General features: G+C 38.4%; 1 protein-coding gene across 14 annotated transcripts in view; it reads left to right on the forward strand.

The window, feature by feature from the left end:
• Positions 1–21,450, forward strand: part of TRIP12 (thyroid hormone receptor interactor 12) — a 147,892-nt gene that overhangs the window by 38,234 nt on the left and 88,208 nt on the right. For 7 of the 14 annotated variants that reach the window (XM_029226109.1, XM_029226116.1, XM_029226113.1 and 4 more), the window contains exons 2-4: positions 1,191–1,337; positions 16,447–16,572; positions 17,415–18,217. In XM_029226109.1, the coding sequence (XP_029081942.1) occupies positions 1,240–1,337; positions 16,447–16,572; positions 17,415–18,217 (1,027 nt within the window). In that variant the 5' untranslated portion in view covers positions 1,191–1,239. The remainder of the gene's footprint in view (positions 1–1,190; positions 1,338–16,446; positions 16,573–17,414; positions 18,218–21,450) is intronic. The other 7 variants (XM_029226119.1, XM_029226124.1, XM_029226120.1 and 4 more) reach the window with 2 other exon arrangements.

The raw sequence follows: 21,450 nt of genomic DNA on the forward strand, positions 1-21,450 counted from the left end.
GGCATGTGTGACAGAAAGAAACAGACCTTTTCTACTGAATTGGGTCAACATGTAACTCAAAAGAAAACCCAGTTTCCTGTTACATTGCATGGAATCTCTTAAAATCCAGTAATAGATTTAGTTATGGTTAATTTACATTCTTTTTGGCACAAGTTTCTGTAATGTCATATGATCGTTCCTTCTGTTCCCTCCCCAATCAATAGAAGTAATTAAAGAACTCTACCTGGAATTTGACTGGAGGCTTAAGAAAAATTGTGTCAGATTTGATTTATAAAAATCGCAATTCTTTCTTTCTGTGATAGTAATATTGACCTGTTTTGTCAGTTAAACTCATTTTCTTTGAGTGTCAGCATTTTTTCCTGTATAACAATTTCTTACAGAAAGATAAAAAGTTCAAATTAATTAATAACTGTGTTTTGAACTAAATTGTTAAGCTTATGAATGGTGTTCACCATTTCTTGTTGCTAACATCTCCATGAGGTAGATAATATACTGATTTTACAGAAGAGGTAAACAAAACCTAGAGGTCAAGCTTCTTGTCCAGAGTCACAGTCAGCACAGCTGATGTTGAAATCCAGGAGATCTAGGACCATTTCTCAATTTACTGTCCTTGAGCTGCTTTTTCCTTGTTTCTCCATTAAGATATTATAGTTTTACCATTTCCTTTGTATTCGTTATTTCATTTGTTCACAGCAGTGCTGTGAAGTAAGCATGGTGTATGTTGCTTGTTGCTTTTATTCTGTGCCTGAGGAATCTGAGGCTAGAGGTTATGGTTTGTACAAAGGCAGACTCCTTTAGTTACCCGTTCTATCACAGGACTTGAGCCAAGGTGTTCTGACTTTGGGTGCAATGCCCTTTACCATGTAGTACTAGACGTGGAAACAGATTTCTACTTGTGCTCTGTTTTTTTGAATTGGGGATTTCTTGGGCGTTCCATGAGAAATCTAAGTTAATTCTATGTGCGGGATTCTGGACCTCATGCCTTGAATTTGATATATTCCTGACACTTTATAACACATTAATCAGCCAGACTTCACAGTTTAATAAGACACTGCAGCATTGGTGAAGGCTGTACAATCAAATTGTTTACATAACATTTCCCCTTCATCTTTGGTGCCCCTCATTTGTTTCTGGTGTTGTACTATGTATAGTTGACATTTTATTTTTTCTCCTTTTTTTCCCCCTTTTAGTGAATGGTAGTGTCTAGAAAGGGTATGTCCCTTCAAGAGAGAGGTGCCAATGTCCAACCGGCCTAATAACAATCCAGGGGGGTCACTGCGACGTTCACAGAGGAACACTGCCGGGGCCCAACCACAAGACGACTCGATAGGAGGAAGGTATGTATTTAATGGTAATTAAATGGTAATTTCAACCCTCTGTGATCCCTTCCTTTATGTATGTTGTGACTTGATTTATTTACCTTATTGAAAGGAAGCTTCTTTGTTTTAAGATCTTGAGTTTTGATAGCTAGCTTTTTGAGTTTTTTCCCCCCGTCTTACTTTTTGACAACACATGGACACTGACAGGCTGGCAAGTCTGTCTGACTTGTGTTAGCGCATCGATTCTCAGCATGTGGTGTTGAGCTGATCTTTTTAGTTGGAGTCGTTGTATAGGAGGTAGTGTGAACAATCGATACATTCTCTTGAATGCAAGATTTCGTGTCTGATTTAGCTAAGAACTGTCATTTTATGCATAAAATACTCAGAATTACTTGAGCCTAATTTTCAGTCCATGGACTAATCATGGTTAGATTATAATAGATTATGGCTAAGCTCTAATAAGACTACCTGATGCAACATTTTGAGATATTACCATGTATATTGTCTACTAAATTATAAAAAAAAATGGTAAATGTCAAATGTAAAGAAGATATTGAAATACTTCTTGTTCATGTCAGGTGCTTTAATTGGTTAGACGTTTGGACTTTGGACTAGGACAGCTTCGTGTGCAATTTCTGCCTCTGCCTTTAAATAGCTATGTGTCCTTTGTTACATCTTTCAGGAAACCTCAATTTTTTAGTCCACACAGTGGGTGTATCTGTTTCATAGGGTTACTAGTTAACTTCAGTATTGTTAACATGTTAAACTGAGAGCAGTGCTTAGTACAGAGTTCTGTTCTAGATTTTTTTGCTTTTTTACATTTAGATTGTTCTTTGGGAGCAGCCACACTTAACTTTATTTATGCTGTTGATTAGAAAAATCACTCCACCATTATAAAAATGTTACATATTTTACAGAATTCGGAAAATATAGAAAAGTATGAAGAAAAGCATCACAGTTTCACAGTCCACTTGTAGTCACTGTTAACACTGGCCTATTCCTCCTTAGTTGCTCTTTTTTTTTAAGGCATGTATGTGTGTATACATGTGCACGCATGTGCACCTAAGTTACGCACACCTTTCGAACAATTACAGTTTTGTACATATTAATCCTCAGGTTATATTTAGACCCTTGCATATGATCGACAAACATTTTGCACTGTCACACAGTATATTACTTCTAAATCCACAGTGACGTTTCAGCACCATTATCTTTTCTACACGTCAGTGATAATGTTGTAAAATTATTTAAATGTTTTATTATATCATGTATTTAACAATATGAGTGGAAAACAAATGGACATGGTTAATACTAGTTATTAAAACGCATTGGCTTAAAAGTTGTAATCAGGATGGAACTCAGTCAGATTTGTAGAATGGCAGATGTTTCCCTGAAGTTCATGTGCTTTAAGACAATCGATGATATGCTCAGTTGTGAAGGAAAATAATAAAATTTCAAAGCGTGTTTCGAATGGAGAAACACGCCAAAGAGTATAAAGCAAGGTATAATTAGGGTTTTTATAGCTTTAATCTCTCCTCCCTTTCAGTAATGTGGCCCCATTTCAGCTCTCATGATTTCAACTTTTACATGTCTTTAAAAAACATTTCCCCACAAAAGTAGTACACAAAAGAGGGCCTATTCACTTTTTTAAAACCTAGTATCATATGTGTTGTTTCCTGTGTCTTTAAAAATTGTTTAAAAACAGGACTTTTAAAGTCTTCATGTTCAATTGTGTGTGGTTAATACCATAATTTAGTAATAACTTTGAATATATAGATTTTCCCTATTTTTATGTGGATAAGTATAATTATGATCAGAGCATAGAAATTTGGAACTTTAGCCAAAAAGTCTTATCAGTTTGGCTAAGAATGCAAATTAGAAGATATTTGCACATCTGAATTTCATTTTGCCATTTTAGACAGCTTGATTCTTTTGTTTGTGATACAGTCTCAGAGCTGGAAGGGACCTTTTCATCAAACCCCAGACTGATTTTTGAAGCCCCAGTAGAGTGTGCTATGCTAACAATTATCTAACCTCTGAGAAACCTCTCCAGTCATTTTGGGGAGTGAGTGGATTGGGGTTAATTGGGAGAGAGCAATTACAACTGTATTTTTATTCTTTTAATCTAACTTCTGTTGCTTAGCTTTCCTATAAGTAAAGCGCTGTTATTGTGGCTTTTGTTTCCAAAAAATAGTGGCTTTGGTCTTGTGAATGTATTCATAGTGATACAGTGATTCAAATAGTGGTAATAAATAACAGCACCTACTACAACAGCACTGGTGGTGTATTTTTAGTTAAGCCATATTTTATACATATTCTTTCAATTTGAGACTCACAGAAACTCTGTGTGCTAAGTATGTAGCCCCTGTTTTCTAAATGTGGTAGCTTGCTCAGCTTTACGTGGCTGGTATGTAGAGTCAGGACTTGATTCCTGACCTCTTGACTTGCAAGTCGGTGATTCCTTTCATTGTGCCAAACTGTTTTTACTGCACAAACCACTTGATCCAAATGATGAAGAAGGACTTAGAGGAGGGTATGAAGTACTTAGAATTGAAGAGTATTAACTCATTCAGTTTAGAATTTAAGGAGCAGTTTTTCCCTCCTAGAATTTTTTAATTCATTCATTTTTGATTCACTCTGTTTCCTCCCGAACTTGCATTAAGTTGTCTTCTATGTGTAGCTTCCTTCCTGTGACCACTCCTGCCCTTTTCCTAAATCAAGCTCACTTACTTTTTTTTTTTTAAAGAAGAAAAGTTTTAGTTCACCTTTAAGATAAAAGAAAGTTGGATATTTGGGATATATTTATTTTCTCCTTATTATTCCCTCTATTCTTTTTCACCTATCCTTCATCTCTGTCCATAATTGAGCTAGATTATCTTCCTCCTCATCTATTGTTTTCCTCTTTTCCTTTCTTCCATAATTTTTTGGGCTATCGTTGCTTTGTTCCTCTCTTTTCTGTTCTCCTTTTCTTCTTTAGGAAATCACTCACCTCCACTGCTTGTCTGTGGGCTTGCTCTCAGGGATACTACCTAGTCTTTCCCACTTCTAGCACAGGTATTTGTAGGCTCTCCCTCCCTCTTTGCCATGCAGTAGCATTTTCATTGTATCATGTGCTTTTTCTTGTTTTTCTCAAATGTCAGCGGTGGGATTGAATTCAACATTATAGCAACTTTGGTTGACATTACTGTAGTGAAGGTTTCTTCTACATTGTTTTTGTTATAAAAACACAGCATGTTGAGAAAAGAAAATTGGGATGCTTCAGGAAAATAAAAGAATTAAGATAAATTCAATCCATCCACCGAAAGATAATGATGGTTAGTATTTCTACTCCATGATTTTCCTTGATATGAAAGCCCATGATATAAATTAGGGCCTCTAGTCCCATTCTCCCCCCCCACCCCAGTTTTTTTCTGTAAAATATGTTACTGCTGTGCCTATCACATTTGAGTATTATTCTGATTTTTCAAGTCAAATTCCTGAAATGGGTTCATAGGACCTAAGGATATGAATATTTTGAAGACTTTTAACAGAATGCTAAATTGTGTTTCAGAAAGATTGAACCACTTTATCTTTTTTCCTTTTTTGATTAAACCAATTTATACTCCTACTAATACTTTGTGAGAATGCCTATTTCGCCAAATCCTAGTCAGTACAGCACACCTTTTTTTTTTTTTTTTTGCGGTACGCGGACCTCTCACTGTTGTGGCCTCTCCCATTGCGGAGTACAGGCTCCGGACGCTCAGGCTCAGCGGCCGTGGCTCACGGGCCCAGCCGCTCCGCGACATGTGGGATCTTCCCGGACCGGGGCACGAACCCGTGTCCCCTGCATCGGCAGGTGGGCTCTCAACCACTGTGCCACCAGGGAAGCCCCAGCACACCACTTTTAATCAGAGTTTGTGGAAAAAAGGGTTCCTTTGGTTAAAGTTACCATTTCTTTGGTTACTTCAGAGTTGAAGATCTTCCCCACATATTGGCCATTTTTATTTATTTTATGAGTTGTCTATTAGTGTCCTTTGTTTTAATTTTGGAGATGCTTGCTCTTTTATTAGAACCCTTTATGGGAAGGGTATCAACCTACTGACATGGGCAAGTATTTTTTGCTAGTTTTATTACTTGTTCTGGTTTGTTTTAATTTATAGTAGATTTTAAATTTAGATAGTCAAGTCTATCAGCTCTTTGTTTCTTTTCTTCCTTTGCCTTCTCCATACCCAGAATAAAATTTTCTTCTCAGTTCTGTTATGGTTCTATTTTTACATTTTATTGTAATCTGTCAATGTTTTTTTAATGGTGTGAGGAAATGCTTGAATCCAATCCACCCCACCTTCTCACCCCCAGTACAAAATTTGTCTGCGAAGTTTTGATAATTATTTATTACTGAGTAATAAAATTTTATGAAATCTAAAGGTTATAGTTTTCTGTTAACATTGTCAAAGCAGGGATTTTTTAAGCCAGCATTAATTATACAGGAAGAAATAGATTTGTTTTTTGCTTAAAAAACTATTTCAAAGGGATGGGATACAGAAAAACACAGAAAGAAAATAGATATCATCCCGAGATTGTCTGTGTTAATATTTTGATTTTTATCTGTCTTTATCTTATTTTTTGGGAGGGGGGAGGATCTGAGTTCCCTGACCAGTGATTGAACCCGTGCCCCCTGCAGGGAAGTCCCTATCTGTCTTTAAAATACAATTTAGCACGTAGCTGATAACACTGTTAATACTTTTGGATCCTACTTTTTTCACTCAGTATCCTAACAAACATCTTCTCTTATCATTATGATTCTTTTGGTAATTGTTTACAGATGGTCACATGATTTGCTGAATCAGTGTGCAACATTTTCCACTATTAATTTTCATTTTTTGGATAGTTAGATGGTTGCAGTGGGAAAAGTTTTCGCTTATGCTTAAATGTTTGCAATTTTGGCATCTCTTAAGAGATATGTTCCCAGAAGTGAAATTGCTTGGTCAAAGCGAGTTTTTTATGGTCAACTTATTTCACATAAATTTTTTTCTCCAATTTACTTATCACAGTCAGGAAGAAGAGTGCTTTTTCTCATCATTCTATTTGTGTTATCTCCATTTTGCATTTTCCTGCTAATTTGATCTGGAAAAATTGCATTGATATCATTTTATTGGTGTTTCTATAGTAATGAGATGTTAAACATTAGAAAAATAGGTTTAAGGAGTGAGATCTGAGTGAGAATACTTCTTGATGTAAATGTACTAATAAGTTTTCATATGTTAATCTTCCTTTGAACCACAATACAGGAGAACTGAACTTCTAATTTGTTCAGCTGAGATTAGCCCCTCTTCTTTTTTTTTTTTTTTTTGCGGTACGCGGGCCTCTCACTGTTGTGGCCTCTCCCGTTGCGGAGCACCCGCTCCAGACGCGCAGGCTCAGCGGCCATGGCTCACGGGCCCAGCCGCTCCATGGCATGTGGGATCTTCCCGGACCGGGGCATGAACCCGTCTCCCCTGCATCGGCAGGCGGACTCTCAACCACTGCGCCACCAGGGAAGCCCTAGCCCCTCTTCTTGTGTAATGATTTCCCTCAGTTCTTCACCCATGTATTTTGAGTGGTAGTTAATTTTTTCCACCGTGATCTTACTCTGCTCCTGGCTCCCCATTGCCTTTTGCCAAAACTGGGAGAATCTGCAGTCTTCATTTATTCTGAGCTCAGTGATGGGACTGAGGTGATCATATGATCCACGCAGGAAAAAACTGAAAGCTTTTCCCTTTCTGGTAGCACAGGGAAGATGTGAATCTGAAGTTGCCAACTGCATGTCTCCTGCCTTATGGAAGATGATGGACAGTCAGAGAAAAGCAAATATATTAGAGATTATGTGTGATTAAAGTTCTGACTAGTTTCAATTCCTTAGTTCTTCAGAGCTGTATTGACTCTTTTCTCTAGACATGCTTATTTAACTATTTGGATTCTGGAGGTATGCGTGCCTTATTTTAATAAAGCCTCTGTTTTTGGCTTTAGAGCTAAAGAGTCCTGCCTTGATGTACTTGCAGTACAAACTCAGTATAAGATTGTATTCATGGGGCTTCCCTGGTGGCGCAGTGGTTGAGAGTCCACCTGCCGATGCAGGGGACACGGGTTCAGGTCCCGGTCCGGGAAGATCCCACATGCCGCGGAGCGGCTGGGCCCGTGAGCCATGGCTGCTGAGCCTGCGTGTCCGGAGCCTGTGCTCCGCAACAGGAGAGGCCACAACAGTGAGAGGCCCGCGTACCGCAAAAAAAAAAAAAAAAAAAAAAAAAGATTGTATTCATCCATTTGTAGAACACCATGGTAGTAAGCACCATGCTAGACGGTAATTATAAAAATTAGAATAGAATAGCCTTTGTCACAAGCAGTTTCCAATTCAGTAGGGGAAATGGGCATGTAGGTGGTTATTAAAGTCAAGTGAGAAACATTTCTAGTGATGACCTCATTGATGGGGCTTTGAAGGCTGAAGAAGCAGTTGTAAAATGGTACGTGTCAGCCATATTTGTCTCTACTTGAGATGTGGAATCATTAGTTACGTCCAGAGTGGATTTGATTTCTCATTTTTCTGTGTCTCTTGTTACCTTGCTCACAAGTAGTAGGTGGTCAGCAAATAGTAGTGTTGAAATCAGGAGATTTACTTCCTTGGCATTTTTAGGCACAGATATGTGACTTTCTTTTACTGAAATGGTTGTGAAAAGGTCATTGACTGGAGTGAAGCCCAGTTGAAATAGGGCCTGGTTTAAGTGGGCTATGCGACAAGGTGCCTGGATTGTGCTACAGTAACAAACAGCTCCTAAATATTAGTATAACAATCTAACCACTAGGAAACTTGTCCATCCTGCGTTACCTGCGGGCTGTGCTCTGTGTCCGCACATTCAGGTATTCAGGTATCACTGCTGTAGCGGCAAGAGAATATGGTGACTTGCTCTCTGGCTGTCCAAGGCTTCCCTCAGAAGTGATCCATTTCCACTCAGGTTCCTTGACCAGAGCAACTTACACGGCTGCACATAACTTCCAGGTGGTTTGGCAGGTATCATCCTACTGTGTGTCTAGAAAGAAGAGAAATGGAATATTTGCAAACAGCACCTGGTAGCTATCGCAGGCTGTTTAACACCATTTAAAAATTTTTATTCTTGCTCCCATGTCTGCAACAAACCGTTTATTTCCCTAAATTCCACTTAGGGCAGCATGGCCATGCAGTTGTGTGTTGTTCTCTTCATTATCCTACTTAATTAACCAGTATGGGTGCCTTTTAATTTTCATCTTTAAAATTTATTTATTTATTTATTTATGGCTGCGTTGGGTCTTCATTGCTGCATGCGGGCTTTCTTTAGTTGTGGCGAGCGGGGGCTACTCTCAGTTGTGGTGCGTGGGTTTCTCATTGCAGTGACTTCTCTTGTTGTGGAGCACGGGCTCTAGGTGCGCAGGCTTCAGTAGTTGTGGCGCATGGGCTCAGTAGTTGTGGCTCGTGGGCTCTAGAGCACAGGCTCAGTAGTTGTGGCACATGGGCTTAGTTGCTCCGCGGCATGTGGGATCTTCCTGGACCAGGGATCGAACCTGTGTCCCCTGCATTGGCAGGCGGATTCTTAACCACTGCGCCACCAGGGAAGCCCTGCCTTTTTAAATATTCCTTTTTTGGTGTTCCTTCTGTCTCTTTTTATATCCTGACCTTTGCTCAGTCAGATGGAAGCACAAGCTTCCTCATCTTTGGGAGGAGGAGAATGAATGTTAAGGGGAGACAGTGTGATGTGACAATGACGTCATTGTTTCTTAGGACTAAATTGAAACCACTTTAAAAAACAATTTATACTAGAGTTGGCCCAGTAACTTGTCACTTGCTCCTTTCAGTAATGGCAAATCTTACTGCATAATTATGCACTTTGAGTTTCACAAAGAACCACGTGTGCACATGCTTTTCCACTTTTTGGGCTGCTTTGGTAATGCTCGGAAGGCTGGTCTGTCCCATCAGGCCTTGTGCTGGGAGGCAAGATTGACAGTGTTACGTTCAACAGTGGCATGGTTGTCTTGGTCTAAAGAGGAACAGAGGCTACTTTTTTCTAGGTAGAAGTTATGTGCTTTGGATTCTTAATAGTATCCATGTTAAATTATTTCTTGGACCAACAAAGTAATACTTTATATATTGTGTAATTTTCTCTGCATTATATATTTCTTGCTTTAATCATCAAATGTGAAATTTTGTCCAAAAGTCATTTCATAAGCTTATTGCAAACCTATAAGGCATCAGCTGCCATAGATTATTTCATATCTTAACTGACGATTTGCTCTGATTCTCCTGTCCCTCAGTATTGAAGGAATCTGATGTTCCATACCACTTTTTCCAAATGCTTTCTCAGTCTCAGAATGCTTTCCTGGAGTATCAGTGTGACTAAAAAAATAAATATATGCAAATGCTTCTTCAGTAATTGTACAACAAGTTTCAGTATCATATATGGAAGGCTATTGCTTTTGAAGCAGAAGGGAAAACGTGATTTTTTTCTTCTATTTTTCTCATATAGCATCTCCAAAGCCTTAAGCCATTTATTTTGACATATACAGTCAGGAACAGAAATACCAGCATGGGTAGGGAAAATTTAATAACTAGATACTGGCTTTTTACTTTCACCACTAAGCCCCTAGATGTAACAGTGGTGTTTCAAATTTAGGGATTTGGAATACCTGGGCTCAATCTCACCTTTCCTGCCCAAGGGCTGGGTGATTTTGGGCAAGCCTCCATTCTTACATCTTTAAAATGGAAATATACCTGCCTCTGGTGTCATTTGAGGATTAAGCTAGATAATGTCTTTAAAGAATCAGTATAAAGCTTATCACATAATCACACCTTTAAAATTATTTATTCTGTGATTTTGGGTTTCTTTGGATATTTTTTTTTTAATTTTTTACTCTTTTTTTTGGCTGCATTGGGTCTTTGTTGCTGCACACGGGCTTTCTCTAGTTGTGGCGATCAGGGGCTAGGCTACTCTTTGTTGCGGTGTGCGGGCTTCTCATTGCAGTGGCTTCTCTTGTTGTGGAGCATGGGCTCTAGGCACGTGGGCTTCGGTGGTTGCAGCACATGGGCTCAGTAGTTGTGGCATGCAGGCCCTAGAGCGTGCGGGCTTCAGTAGTTGCGGCGTGTGGGCTCAGTAGTTGTGGCACGTGGGCTCAGTAGTTGTGGCACGTGGGCTCAGTAGTTGCGGCATGTGGGCTCCAGGGCTCGCGGGCTTCAGTAGTTGTGGCACACAGGCTTAGTTGCTTCACAGCCTGTGGGGTCTTCCCGGTTCAGGGACTGAACCCATGTCCCCTGCATTCACAGGCGGATTCTTAACCACTGCGCCACCAGGGAAGTCCTCTGTGGTCATCTTAATACATTTTTATCCAGGTATTTATAAAAGCCAGTGCAGTTCATGAGATAGTATTGTACCACTAGTCTATAACTAATCACTAATTTACTTTTATTATCTCAGTGTTTATACCCCTCACCCAACTAATTTATTTGTGAAAGGTGGGGGCAAAAGTAAATTGAGCTGTGAGATTCCCTTTGGGGGTGTGGGCGTCTTTTCCCATGGTTTTCGTTTGTTTGTTTATTTAAATATGAATTTTATTTTATTTATTTAAAAAAATACAGCAGGTTCTTATTAGTTATCTATTTTATACATATTAGTGTATATATATGGTTTTGATTTTCAGTCCCTCTGCCTTTTTTTCTTTGCATAATAACTTAAAGTTATTGTAGTTTACTCACCCATTCTCAGTATACCCAGATTGTTGAACATAAAAAATTTTGGCTTTGCATGTTTCCAACCCTGTTGTTAGTCTCTTACTCCAAGCTATGATTAAGAACAAAATCTTTCCAAAAGGCATTTAAGCCCTAGCCTGTCCTTCCAACCTTGTTTCCTAATGTGTCTCTGTGCTCAGGGAAATTCATATCATTTGCCAGGTGCCAGGTGGGTTTTAAAATTTGCTGCCTCTCTGCCCTTGTCTATGCTGCTTTAAGCGGAACGCTCTTTTTCCTCAGCTTTTCATTCTTCAGGGTGTGGTTTAAATGCCGTGTGGTCTATAAAACCTGTATTTTCCCGCTAAGAGTAATTTCTCCCTTTGTTGTGAACTTTATAGCACTTGGTAGATCTCTTTGTTTTATGAATTCTAACCTCTTTGAGGACGGGACACAGTGTAGTGTGTTGTCAGTATTTATGTGCCCTGTCGTGACTTGCATATACTTGAGTTGGGAAACCAAGTAAGTGCAAGTATGAATTGAGTAGCTTGGCACAGTAGTTCTCAACTCTATTCGATCCAGTGCTCCCAGTCTATAATGTGTATCATATAATGTAAACATCTTTATTTTGATGCTACTTTAGTATCTTGAATTAAGAAGTATATAAAAAGCCTCCCTCCACAGTTTAGAAACATGAATATAATAATGTACAAGCATTTTACAAAGGTGAAAATAAACAAGGAAAACAGTTGATAACAAAGTAACATTATTTCAGTAGGTAAATGCGGGTACTTGACCGAAGATGACACTATATTCAGATGCTTGCATCTGTATTTGAATTTATTGAATGTGACAGCTGCAACAACAGACTTAAATGCAGTAAGCAGCATTTTCATTATAAACTTTTCCAAAATGATGCATGACTCTTGGTCAAGCTGCAAAAAACAGATACAGTCTTTTGTGGATTCCCATGCATTCCTGCAGAATTTAAGTATATAGAAAACCATGCAAAACAAATCTAAGCTGAGAAATTATAAACCTGTTTTTCCCCTATGTCATGGCCAGATTTTAAGTTTTTTCATAAGGTCTTCATATATTATCAAGGCTATTCGAAATATATGGGTGATGAGACAGTTTTTCACTGTGTCTCATGGTTCTGTGTATTGCATGACATCTTCTACCTCTAGTCCTTACCTGCTAAAAATGCCAACAGCACCACTGTTCCCCAACATACTGTTTCAGAATACTCCCCAGAGGAGGAACCACTACTGTTCGTTTTTTTTTTTTAAACCGCTGCTTTTTAAGATAAATAAGGAGTTCTAAATTACACAATTATTTGGGCTAGCATTTCTCCATAATTGAACATAGGAACATTGGTCAGACTTACTCAGCTTCTGTCTTGTGACTGAAATAGAAACTAGTATATTTTACAGAGAACATTAGTTTTTTGTTTAAAGTGGTTTAAGTGAACTTTCCACTTTGATTATTGAAAATCAGGGGCTTATTTATAATATGCATTTTATAGCGTTATAAACAAAGCATTTAATCTTTGGAACACAAAGCTATAATGTTATAATTCTGTATATAAAATATAAGAGCATAAAAATGTCTGTATGTCTGTATACACATGCACAAACAAATTTGGAGATATAATTAAGTACCAAATTATTTCTATTTGGTAATATGTACATATATTTGAGTTGTATGTCTGGCATAGATATTAATTTCAAAGAAAATCCAGGAACTGTAATACAAGGAATTAACTAGCTCCTTGTAACTAGCCACCTTCCTCATTTTGTCTAAGATTAGAATAAGAATACTTTTTGCTACAAGGTTTTGGCCTCTTTTAGTTGTCCTCTGGACTAGAGATGGTTTCTAATCTTTAATACTACCAAGTCTAATCTTTAAAACTACCAAATTAAGTATCTAGAAGGGACAGTCACTACAATTTGAGTATCTAGAAGGGACAGTCACTACAATTTGCCTAAAAGTCAGCAAGAGGCGTGTTTGAGACTTGCTTTCAAGTTAATGTTGAAAGCCCATAACCCAGAGTTGATTATAGTATGCTCTGTTTGCAACCTGGGTTTCTTTAACATGAGTTGGCACGCAGGTACTTGGTAAATAGGAAAATGATGTCAGTATGATGTGGAAGTAGTGTCAGGTCATAGGCAGTTTTTCCTATAGTGTTAATATATGAACTGGTAATCTATGAAGTCTTATGAAAGACCTGGAAATAGTGCAGAAATGGGTTAAAGAAATCATTTAGTGCAAGAAATAGCTAGTTCAGTGGCTTCCAGAACCACCACACTTTGCACTGGTAACACTCCCAGGAAGCTCAAAACCATTTACTCCTGTATTTATAAAGAAAGAAAATGACAAAAAGGGAAGTCTTGCCCAGAATTGTATTTTTAATTTTGTCGAAGCTGGTCCTGAAAGAAAATATCTTGAAAAATTTACACTTAAAGGAGAAAGTACAAAAGTAAAACTCTAATGAGTGGACCTAATCTTTTATTAAAATTGATGACATTTTTTGTTAGTACTCACACTGCAAAATAACATAGGTTTGAGTGCTCTGTTTCCAATCTTATTTTCACCATTAGTCCAGTTATTTTTAGTGGGTGATTTTGCAGAGCATGAGATTTTTTTTTTTCCAGCAACATCCATAGGTTGATGTAGAAGCTCCTGAATATACTTGTGCCCCCGCTCCATCCACCCACCCAACTATCTTGGGCTGTAATTCACCAAATGGGCTCCTTCTGCTGCTACTTAAGAATTTGTCGTGAATTTTATTGTCTTGTTCTTGCAAATTTGATTTACAGTGGATATAACTTTTACAGGTCTTAAAGAGATTATGTTTTTTAATAAAAATTAATGTTAAACAATAAGGTTTGATAAATGAGGGAGTTGGTAAAATGAGCTAAAAGGCATCAAGACTCGTTTAGTGCTGAATGCTGTTATACTCTAATTGGCTGTTCTAATTGGGCATTATTATTTTATGGAGATTTCCTTACAGTATCTGAGCATTAATAATTTATAAATGGGCATGATAAAATAGAGTCCCACTTTGGGAGGGCCCATAGTTACTTATGGTGACCATCTGGTTGCTTACTCCTCTTGTGGTAAGTCAGGGGTTGGAAAACCTATGGGTCAAATCCAGCCTACTGCCTGCTTTTGTAAATAAAAATTTGGTTGGAACATAGCCATGCCCATTTGTTTATGTGTTGTTTATACCTGCTTTTGTGACACATAGTACCTCCCACAAAGCTGGAAGTATTTTACTACCCTCTACAGAAAATATCAATATTAAGATCATGCTAAACAATAGTCAGAAGGACATAAATGGTCAGTATTTCATAATATTTAAAACAATTTTTAGACAAGGCCTCAGAATATCACACTTAAAAATAATTTTAGGAAAGGTAGAATTAGATAAGTGTGGGATTTAAGCCAGTTTTGTGAGCCTCACTTTCTCAGATGATTGGATACTGTTTTCTTTCTGTTCTTTTTCCTCCCCTCCCCTCCCCCTTTCATACATATTGAGACTTTACCTGCTAAATTCTTAAGTTCCTTGAAAGTGTTAGTAAGGACATGAAAAATGCAGGAGTGGGTTTGGGTGGCTATAAAGTTAGATGTATTTTAAAACCAGAGGACAATTTATTTGGTCGAGAAGAGGAGGAGTGCTGCCTCTGCAGTGGGATCAGCATTAGGTTAGTGTTGGTCAATTTCTGTCGACAAAGAGACTTACTTAGGAATATGTTATGGTGTTTTTTTTTTGTTTTTCTGTTGTTTTTATTTTTAAAGGGTTGACATTTAACTACTTAACTACTTGAACGTTATCGCAAAGTTGTCTAGCTTTGAATGGATAAGGTTTTCTTTTAATATGATTTTTAAATTTTCAAGGAATACAGCAACGAATATTTTAAATTTTATTATGAAGTGAAGTAGAAATTGATTCAATTAAAAGATTAATCTGTGGCAAACTTTACAAAAATAAGAATGTAGAGAACCTGAATGATGTAATTTATAAATATTATTCTGTGGATATTAAACTGTATACCTGAAAACATTTTACCTCCCTTTTTAAAAAATAACTATGAAATGATTTGCAAATTTACTCAATCTTATTCCTTTTTTTTTTTAAAAAAAGTAGAACTCTCATATCTGTTACTAGAAATGTAACAAAAACAAAAGCAAGTCCTAGAAACTAAATCTCTCAAACAAGAAACTCATGGGATAAAGCAAAATTTCGGTCTGCCAATGTAAGAATATCTAGGAAAAATAAAAACTAAATCATTGTATATAAAACTCTTATAAGGTTCAGCTTGGATACACCCAGAGAAAATATAACATATACCATGGGGGGAAAAATCATTACTAAAGCAAAGACTACGACACACAAAAGACTATAGGTTACTATAGTTTTTTAGTAGTTGATCTAGTTAAATCTTTAGAAAGTACTATTTTATGGATTAAAACCTTAAAAATGAAAATGATAGTACGGACCCAAGAAATATTTACTTTCATTGAGAAGCTAATGCCATATCTTCTTTCAAGAATCCGGTGTTGAGTTCTTCTGCAATAATGAAAGAAAACAATAAAGATACTGAGACCAGAAACCTTAGATCATCTTTTTGAAGAGATGGTGGAACACGTATGATATGTTAAGAACTGTACGGCATCCTTATATGTTCAGTTAGAGTTATCGTGTAAGGCGTTCAGTGACTCATTTCTGAATTCCTTTGAGATCATTTTCAGACTGAAGGCCTTTTGACAAAGTAAACAGCTTTGGCATTAATGGAACTTTATTATTCTCATTAGAATATGCTCTTTTATGTTATTTACATGAAGGATGGATGTTGGCCGTTAATTACATAAATTGCATCTGTTCCGTTAATATCTCACCTCTGGAGCACCAACTTTTCTGGGTATATATTCGTGCGTGCTTCCTTTTGCTTGTGTAAATCTCATGTGACCTTTGCCAGAGGTTAAACATCTAACAACTGAAAACAGTTTCTTCATGTCCCTCAAACTTGCTCTTAAAACAATGCTGGCATAAGGATTTGATTTATTATAAATATAACCCAACCATGTATCAACGGTGCAATTGTTTTGAATGTGTTTGGAATATTTTGTGGTAAATTCTTTACCTTTTTATCTGGGACTTGGTTTTTTGGTGTACTTCAGCTGGTTATAAAAAAATCTTAACTCTTGGGTATTAGAGGGTTGGTTCTAAAAGGTAATTTCTTTGGCCAGATTATTTGATAGAATAATAATTTAATTATAGAAATATTTGGGGAAAGGGTAGAGTCAATAATGAAGAATTGGGAAGCTTTTTTTTTTTTTTTTAATGAAAAAAGATTTCACTTTCAGTGTTGTATTTGCATCTCATTTTCCTGATAGATTTCTGTTTTGGTTTTCTGCTGACAGGTCACATTTAGGGCAGGCAAAACATAAGGGATATAGCCCTCCTGAGAGTAGAAAATCTAATTCTAAGGCACCCAAAGTGCAGTCTAATACTACTTCTGAACTGTCAAGGGGACACCTTTCTAAAAGGTAAATCTTCACATTGCTTATATGTTTTTCAAGGCAGAATTATTTGCATTTGAATCATTGCATAATATTAAAACGTACCAGGTTATGCCAAAATGTTACGATACATGTTTTCATTATTATCCGGGTATAACTTGTAGGATTAATAGTGAATCACCTCTGCAGTGATGTCAGTGCAACATACCCCAGATAGTGCTTTATCCTCCTTGATTAGAGAGCTGCGAGTTTCTCCTTTTGCCTAATAAACCATTATAGGCATCTGAAATGCCATTTTAAATCCAGTATTTCTTAGTTTTTTTATTGTCAGAGCCACAGATCAGTGATGTCTTAAGATCTAATTGATAGGAGTCTTTGGAAAGGAATGTGACTGTAAATATTTGATACTACAATATAAAACTTTCTAATCTTCATTTTGAAAGTGTATATGTTAATGCTTATTTATTTTAAGCTTTGACAAAGAAGTTGTGTTTGTAAATAGAGTATCGGTATTCTAGTTTCAACTGGTTCTGAACTACTAAGTAAGCATTCTTTTTCTTGTAATCCTAATTCTTGTTTTATGATTAGGGGAGTTAGTGTCAGTAATCTTTGGGCTAAAGAATTAGCCTGATCTTCTAATATTTTACCATCCAAAGTGTCACTCTCCCCCCACCCCCACCCCTTTTTTTTCCCTCAATTTTGAACCGTTTGCGAGCCTATGTTTATTTAGTTCCTGGACTTACCAGGAAAATTTTTTCACTTAAAAAAAAGTCTTCCTTCCACAGATTTGAGAAGTTGATAAATAAGTGTTACACGACAGGCTAACGATGGCAGGCTGATACTAACTCTTGCTCTGTCTGACCTCCTAGAAGCTGCGGTCCATCATCTGCTGGCATAGTCCCACAGCCAGAGGATCCGGACAGAGCCAACACTTCCGAAAGGCCGAAAACGGGGCAGGTGCCTAAGAAAGACAGTTCTCGAGGAGTGAAACGCAGTGCTAGTCCAGACTACAACAGGACCAGTTCTCCTAGCTCTGCGAAGAAACCCAGAGCACTTCAGCATACTGAATCTCCCTCAGAAACAAGCAAGCCACACAGTAAGTCAAAGAAGAGACATTTAGACCAGGAGCAACAACTGAAATCTGCACAGTCTCCATCAACAAGCAAGGCTCATAACAGGAAGAGTGGGGCCACTGCTAGTTCACGGAGTCAGAAAAGAAAGAGGACAGAGAGTTCTTGTATAAAGAGTGGTTCTGTGTCGGAAGCAACTGGTGCCGAAGAGAGATCTGCAAAACCTACCAAGCTGGCTTCAAAATCGGCCGCCTCAGCCAAAGCTGGGTGTAGCACCATCACCGATTCTTCTTCTGCTGCCTCTACTTCCTCCTCATCTTCTGCTGTAGCCTCGGCCTCCTCTACTGTTCCACCAGGTGCCAGGGTGAAACAAGGAAAAGACCAGAACAAGGCCAGACGTTCCCGTTCAGCATCCAGTCCCAGTCCAAGAAGAAGTAGCAGGGAAAAGGAACAGAGTAAAACTGGTGGCTCTTCAAAATTTGATTGGGCTGCTCGTTTCAGCCCTAAAGTTAGCCTTCCTAAAACAAAACTGTCTCTTCCAGGGTCTTCTAAGTCAGAGACATCAAAACCTGGACCTTCTGGATTACAGGCCAAATTAGCAAGTAAGTTTACTCGAAAGATGTTTTTTTTTTTTAATTAAAGAAAATTTCTCTGGGTTTGTCAAGAGGGATCCGGTTTTCAAGGTAGTCAGTCTGAGGCAGTTTTAGATTTATTACTGTACCTGTATCTGTACACAAAGTGTATAATAATTGATACACCACATTTAGTTTTATGGAGATGGATAAGGAATGCTCCCGCCTTATTACTAAATTGTCATGTTTTAGTATCTTTATCTTTGCAGCATTTGCTACTTTTTTTTTTTTTTTTTTTTTTTTTTGCGGTACGCGGGCCTCTCAGTGTTGCGGCCTTTCCTGTTGCGGAGCACAGGCTCCGGACACGCAGGCTCAGCGGCCATGGCTCATGGGGCCAGCCGCTCCGCGGTATGTGGGATCTTCCCAGACCGGGGCACAAACCCGCGTCCCCCTGCATCGGCAGGCAGACTCTCAACCACTGCGCCACCAGGAAAGCCTGCCACTTATTTTCTAATGTCAGAGTAGGACAGCAAGTTGGTTTTTCTCCTATAACCAGAAACAAAACTGTTCTAGTTATGAGTTGGTCATGACCACAGTTGGAGATCAAATACTTTTTTTTGGTATTGTACATTCTTTTTGTTTTTTAAATAAATTTATTTATTTATTTAGGGCTGCTTTGGGTCTCTTCATTGCTGTGCGCGGGTTTTCTCTAGTTGCAGCGAGCGGGAGCTACTCTTCATTGCGGTGCGCAGGTTTCTCATTGCAGTGGCTTCTCTTGTTACGGAGCACAAGCTCTAGGCGCGCAGGCTTCAGTAGTTGTAGCACGTGGGCTCAGTAGTTGTGGTTCGCTGGCTCTAGAGCGCAGGCTCAGTAATTGTGGCGCACGGTCGTAGTTGCTCCGTGGCATGTGGGATCTTCCCGGACCAGGGCTCAGACACGTGTCCCCTGCATTGGCAGGTGCTTTCTTAACCACTTTGGCACCAGGGATTCTAACACTGTGTGTGAGACCACTGTTTCACACATTCTTGATGTGTGGAAATCCCGAGCTAAGTTATTAGAATAAATGTACCCTAGTATTAATTAAACTTTATTCACATGTAATATTTTATGGCCTTTAAGGAGTTTAGACTAAAGATGAATACCTCTTACGTTCATTGCGCTGGGCTCTGGGTCCTAGGTAAATGGGAAAGAAATTGCCTTCTTGAAGCGTATAGTGGAGCAGAAAGAACTAATGTTTGAGAATAATACATTCAAGCAAAGAAACAAACAGTAGATAAGGCATCCTGAGGCATTTTTCTCCCTCTTTTTTCCAAAAAAGACTTCTTCAGGAAGCCAAATGTTAACTTCATTAGAACTGATTAAAAATCGTGGTGACCCTCTTCAATTACGTGACTACTGTAATGATGAAGTGCATTTTTTTTTCTATTTTGAGAAATCTAAATGATGCACATACAGAGAACAAAACAGCACTTCCTATGGTTTTCAGAGCATTTAATTTTTGTAATATTTAACCAAGAAGCTTGTTTTTGACCGTCTTTTCTCCTTTTGAGCCCACAAAGAAAATTTCAGGTCCACATTTTGATAGGGCTAGAATGTTTTTTGGTCTTTGGAAGACTTTATATAGTGTCTACTAGTATTCTTGTGAAAGTTTAATACTGAACCAGCCTAACCTAGTGTTGAATCAGAGCTGTTAGCTCTGTTTAGTTTAATTCTACAATCTGTAAACTATTTTCAGTTGATTCAATATTAGCAACATTTTGACAAGAATACTAGTAGACATTATTGTAAAATTTTGTTTAACCTGTATCATAGGGTTATTGTGAAGGTAACATCTCTTTCTCTTAAATTATAGAATTTGTTCTCTTTGTTATTTTAAATATGCAGTATATCTGTATAAAATCTTTCGAACGTGAAGATAAATATCGGATGAAGATGAAGATTGGTATCCCGAAGTCAAAAGGAAGTAAAAGGTTGGGTAAAAAGGGACACAGCCGTTTGTCCATTGGTCCAGACAAGGTTTTCTTGACAATTGGAGTTATTTATCTCTGCTTTTATACCTCTTCCTCTGTCTACTTTTAAGTGCATCTGTATTTGCGTGCTTGTGTGTCTCCATTGTGTGTAGTAGCTGTGTGATCTCCACAGTCAGTGGCCCAGGTTGAGTTTACAGCACGGTCCGAGGGATTCACTCTAACCCTTCCAGCCTACCTCATTTGAAGAGCTCATCTCTTTCAATTCTTATTTCTAGGAGGGTCCTGGCACAGGTGAGAGCAGATTGCTCTTTTTTTTTTAATTTATGTATCTTATTTACTTATTTTTGGCTGCATTGGGTCTTTGTTGCTGTGCACGGGCTTTCTCTAGTTGCGGTGAGTGGGAGCTACTCTTCGTTGTGGTGCGCAGGCTTCTCATCGCGGTGGCCTCTCTTATTTGTGGAGCACGGGCTCTAGGCACACGGGCTTCAGTAGTTGTGGCACACGGGCTCAGTAGTTGTGGCTTTCGGGCTCTAGAGCGCAGGTTCAGTAGTTGTGGCACACGGGCTTAGTTGCTCCGCAGCATGTGGGATCTTCCCGGACCAGGGCTTGAACCTGTGTCCCCTGCATTGACAGGCAAACTGTTAACCACTGTGCCACCAGGGAAGCCCTGAGCAGATTGTTCTCGAGTGTTGTGTCCTTAACTCTTCTCAGGGACCAGCTTTCTTTTTGTACATGTCAGTTAGTGCAATCTTTAAAAGAAAACCTGACCCTACCAGTGGCTGATCAGCGGGGTTTTCTTGGTTGTGAGGTTGCTCTCAAACAGGAAGCCCCGAGGGTTTTGATGCTGCCCCTGTGCCATAATAAAACCAGTCCAGATATGCTGTCATACTCACTCTGCACATGGTCGCAAACTGATTTAGTTTAAAACTCACTTCATAGTTGCTTTTCCTACTTTCACAAAACCTGTGTGTTCTGTGGTCACTAATATCACTTTCCCATTTTCATTGCCTCTACCCTAGTTCTAAGCTCTAATTGTAGCCTGAGCTGTTGAAACAAGAGAAGGGAACCAGCATTTGTTTCACATCTAAAAGTGCCACGTATTTTACATATGCAGTAACATTTACTTTCCCAAAAAATTTGTGCTTGATGATAGTTATTAAGGAAATTTATTCCAAGGAGGTGAAATAACTTGCCAGAGTAACATATCTCATAAGTGACAGTTAGGATTTGAAGATGGGGTGGGTATGTGTGACTTTGAAGCCTTTGTTTTCTTTGCTATGTCACTTATTTTTC

Source organism: Monodon monoceros, unplaced genomic scaffold (assembly GCF_005190385.1).
Source record: "Monodon monoceros isolate NGI ecotype Baffin Bay Population unplaced genomic scaffold, NGI_Narwhal_1 Super_Scaffold_16, whole genome shotgun sequence".
Lineage (NCBI taxonomy): Eukaryota > Metazoa > Chordata > Mammalia > Artiodactyla > Monodontidae > Monodon > Monodon monoceros.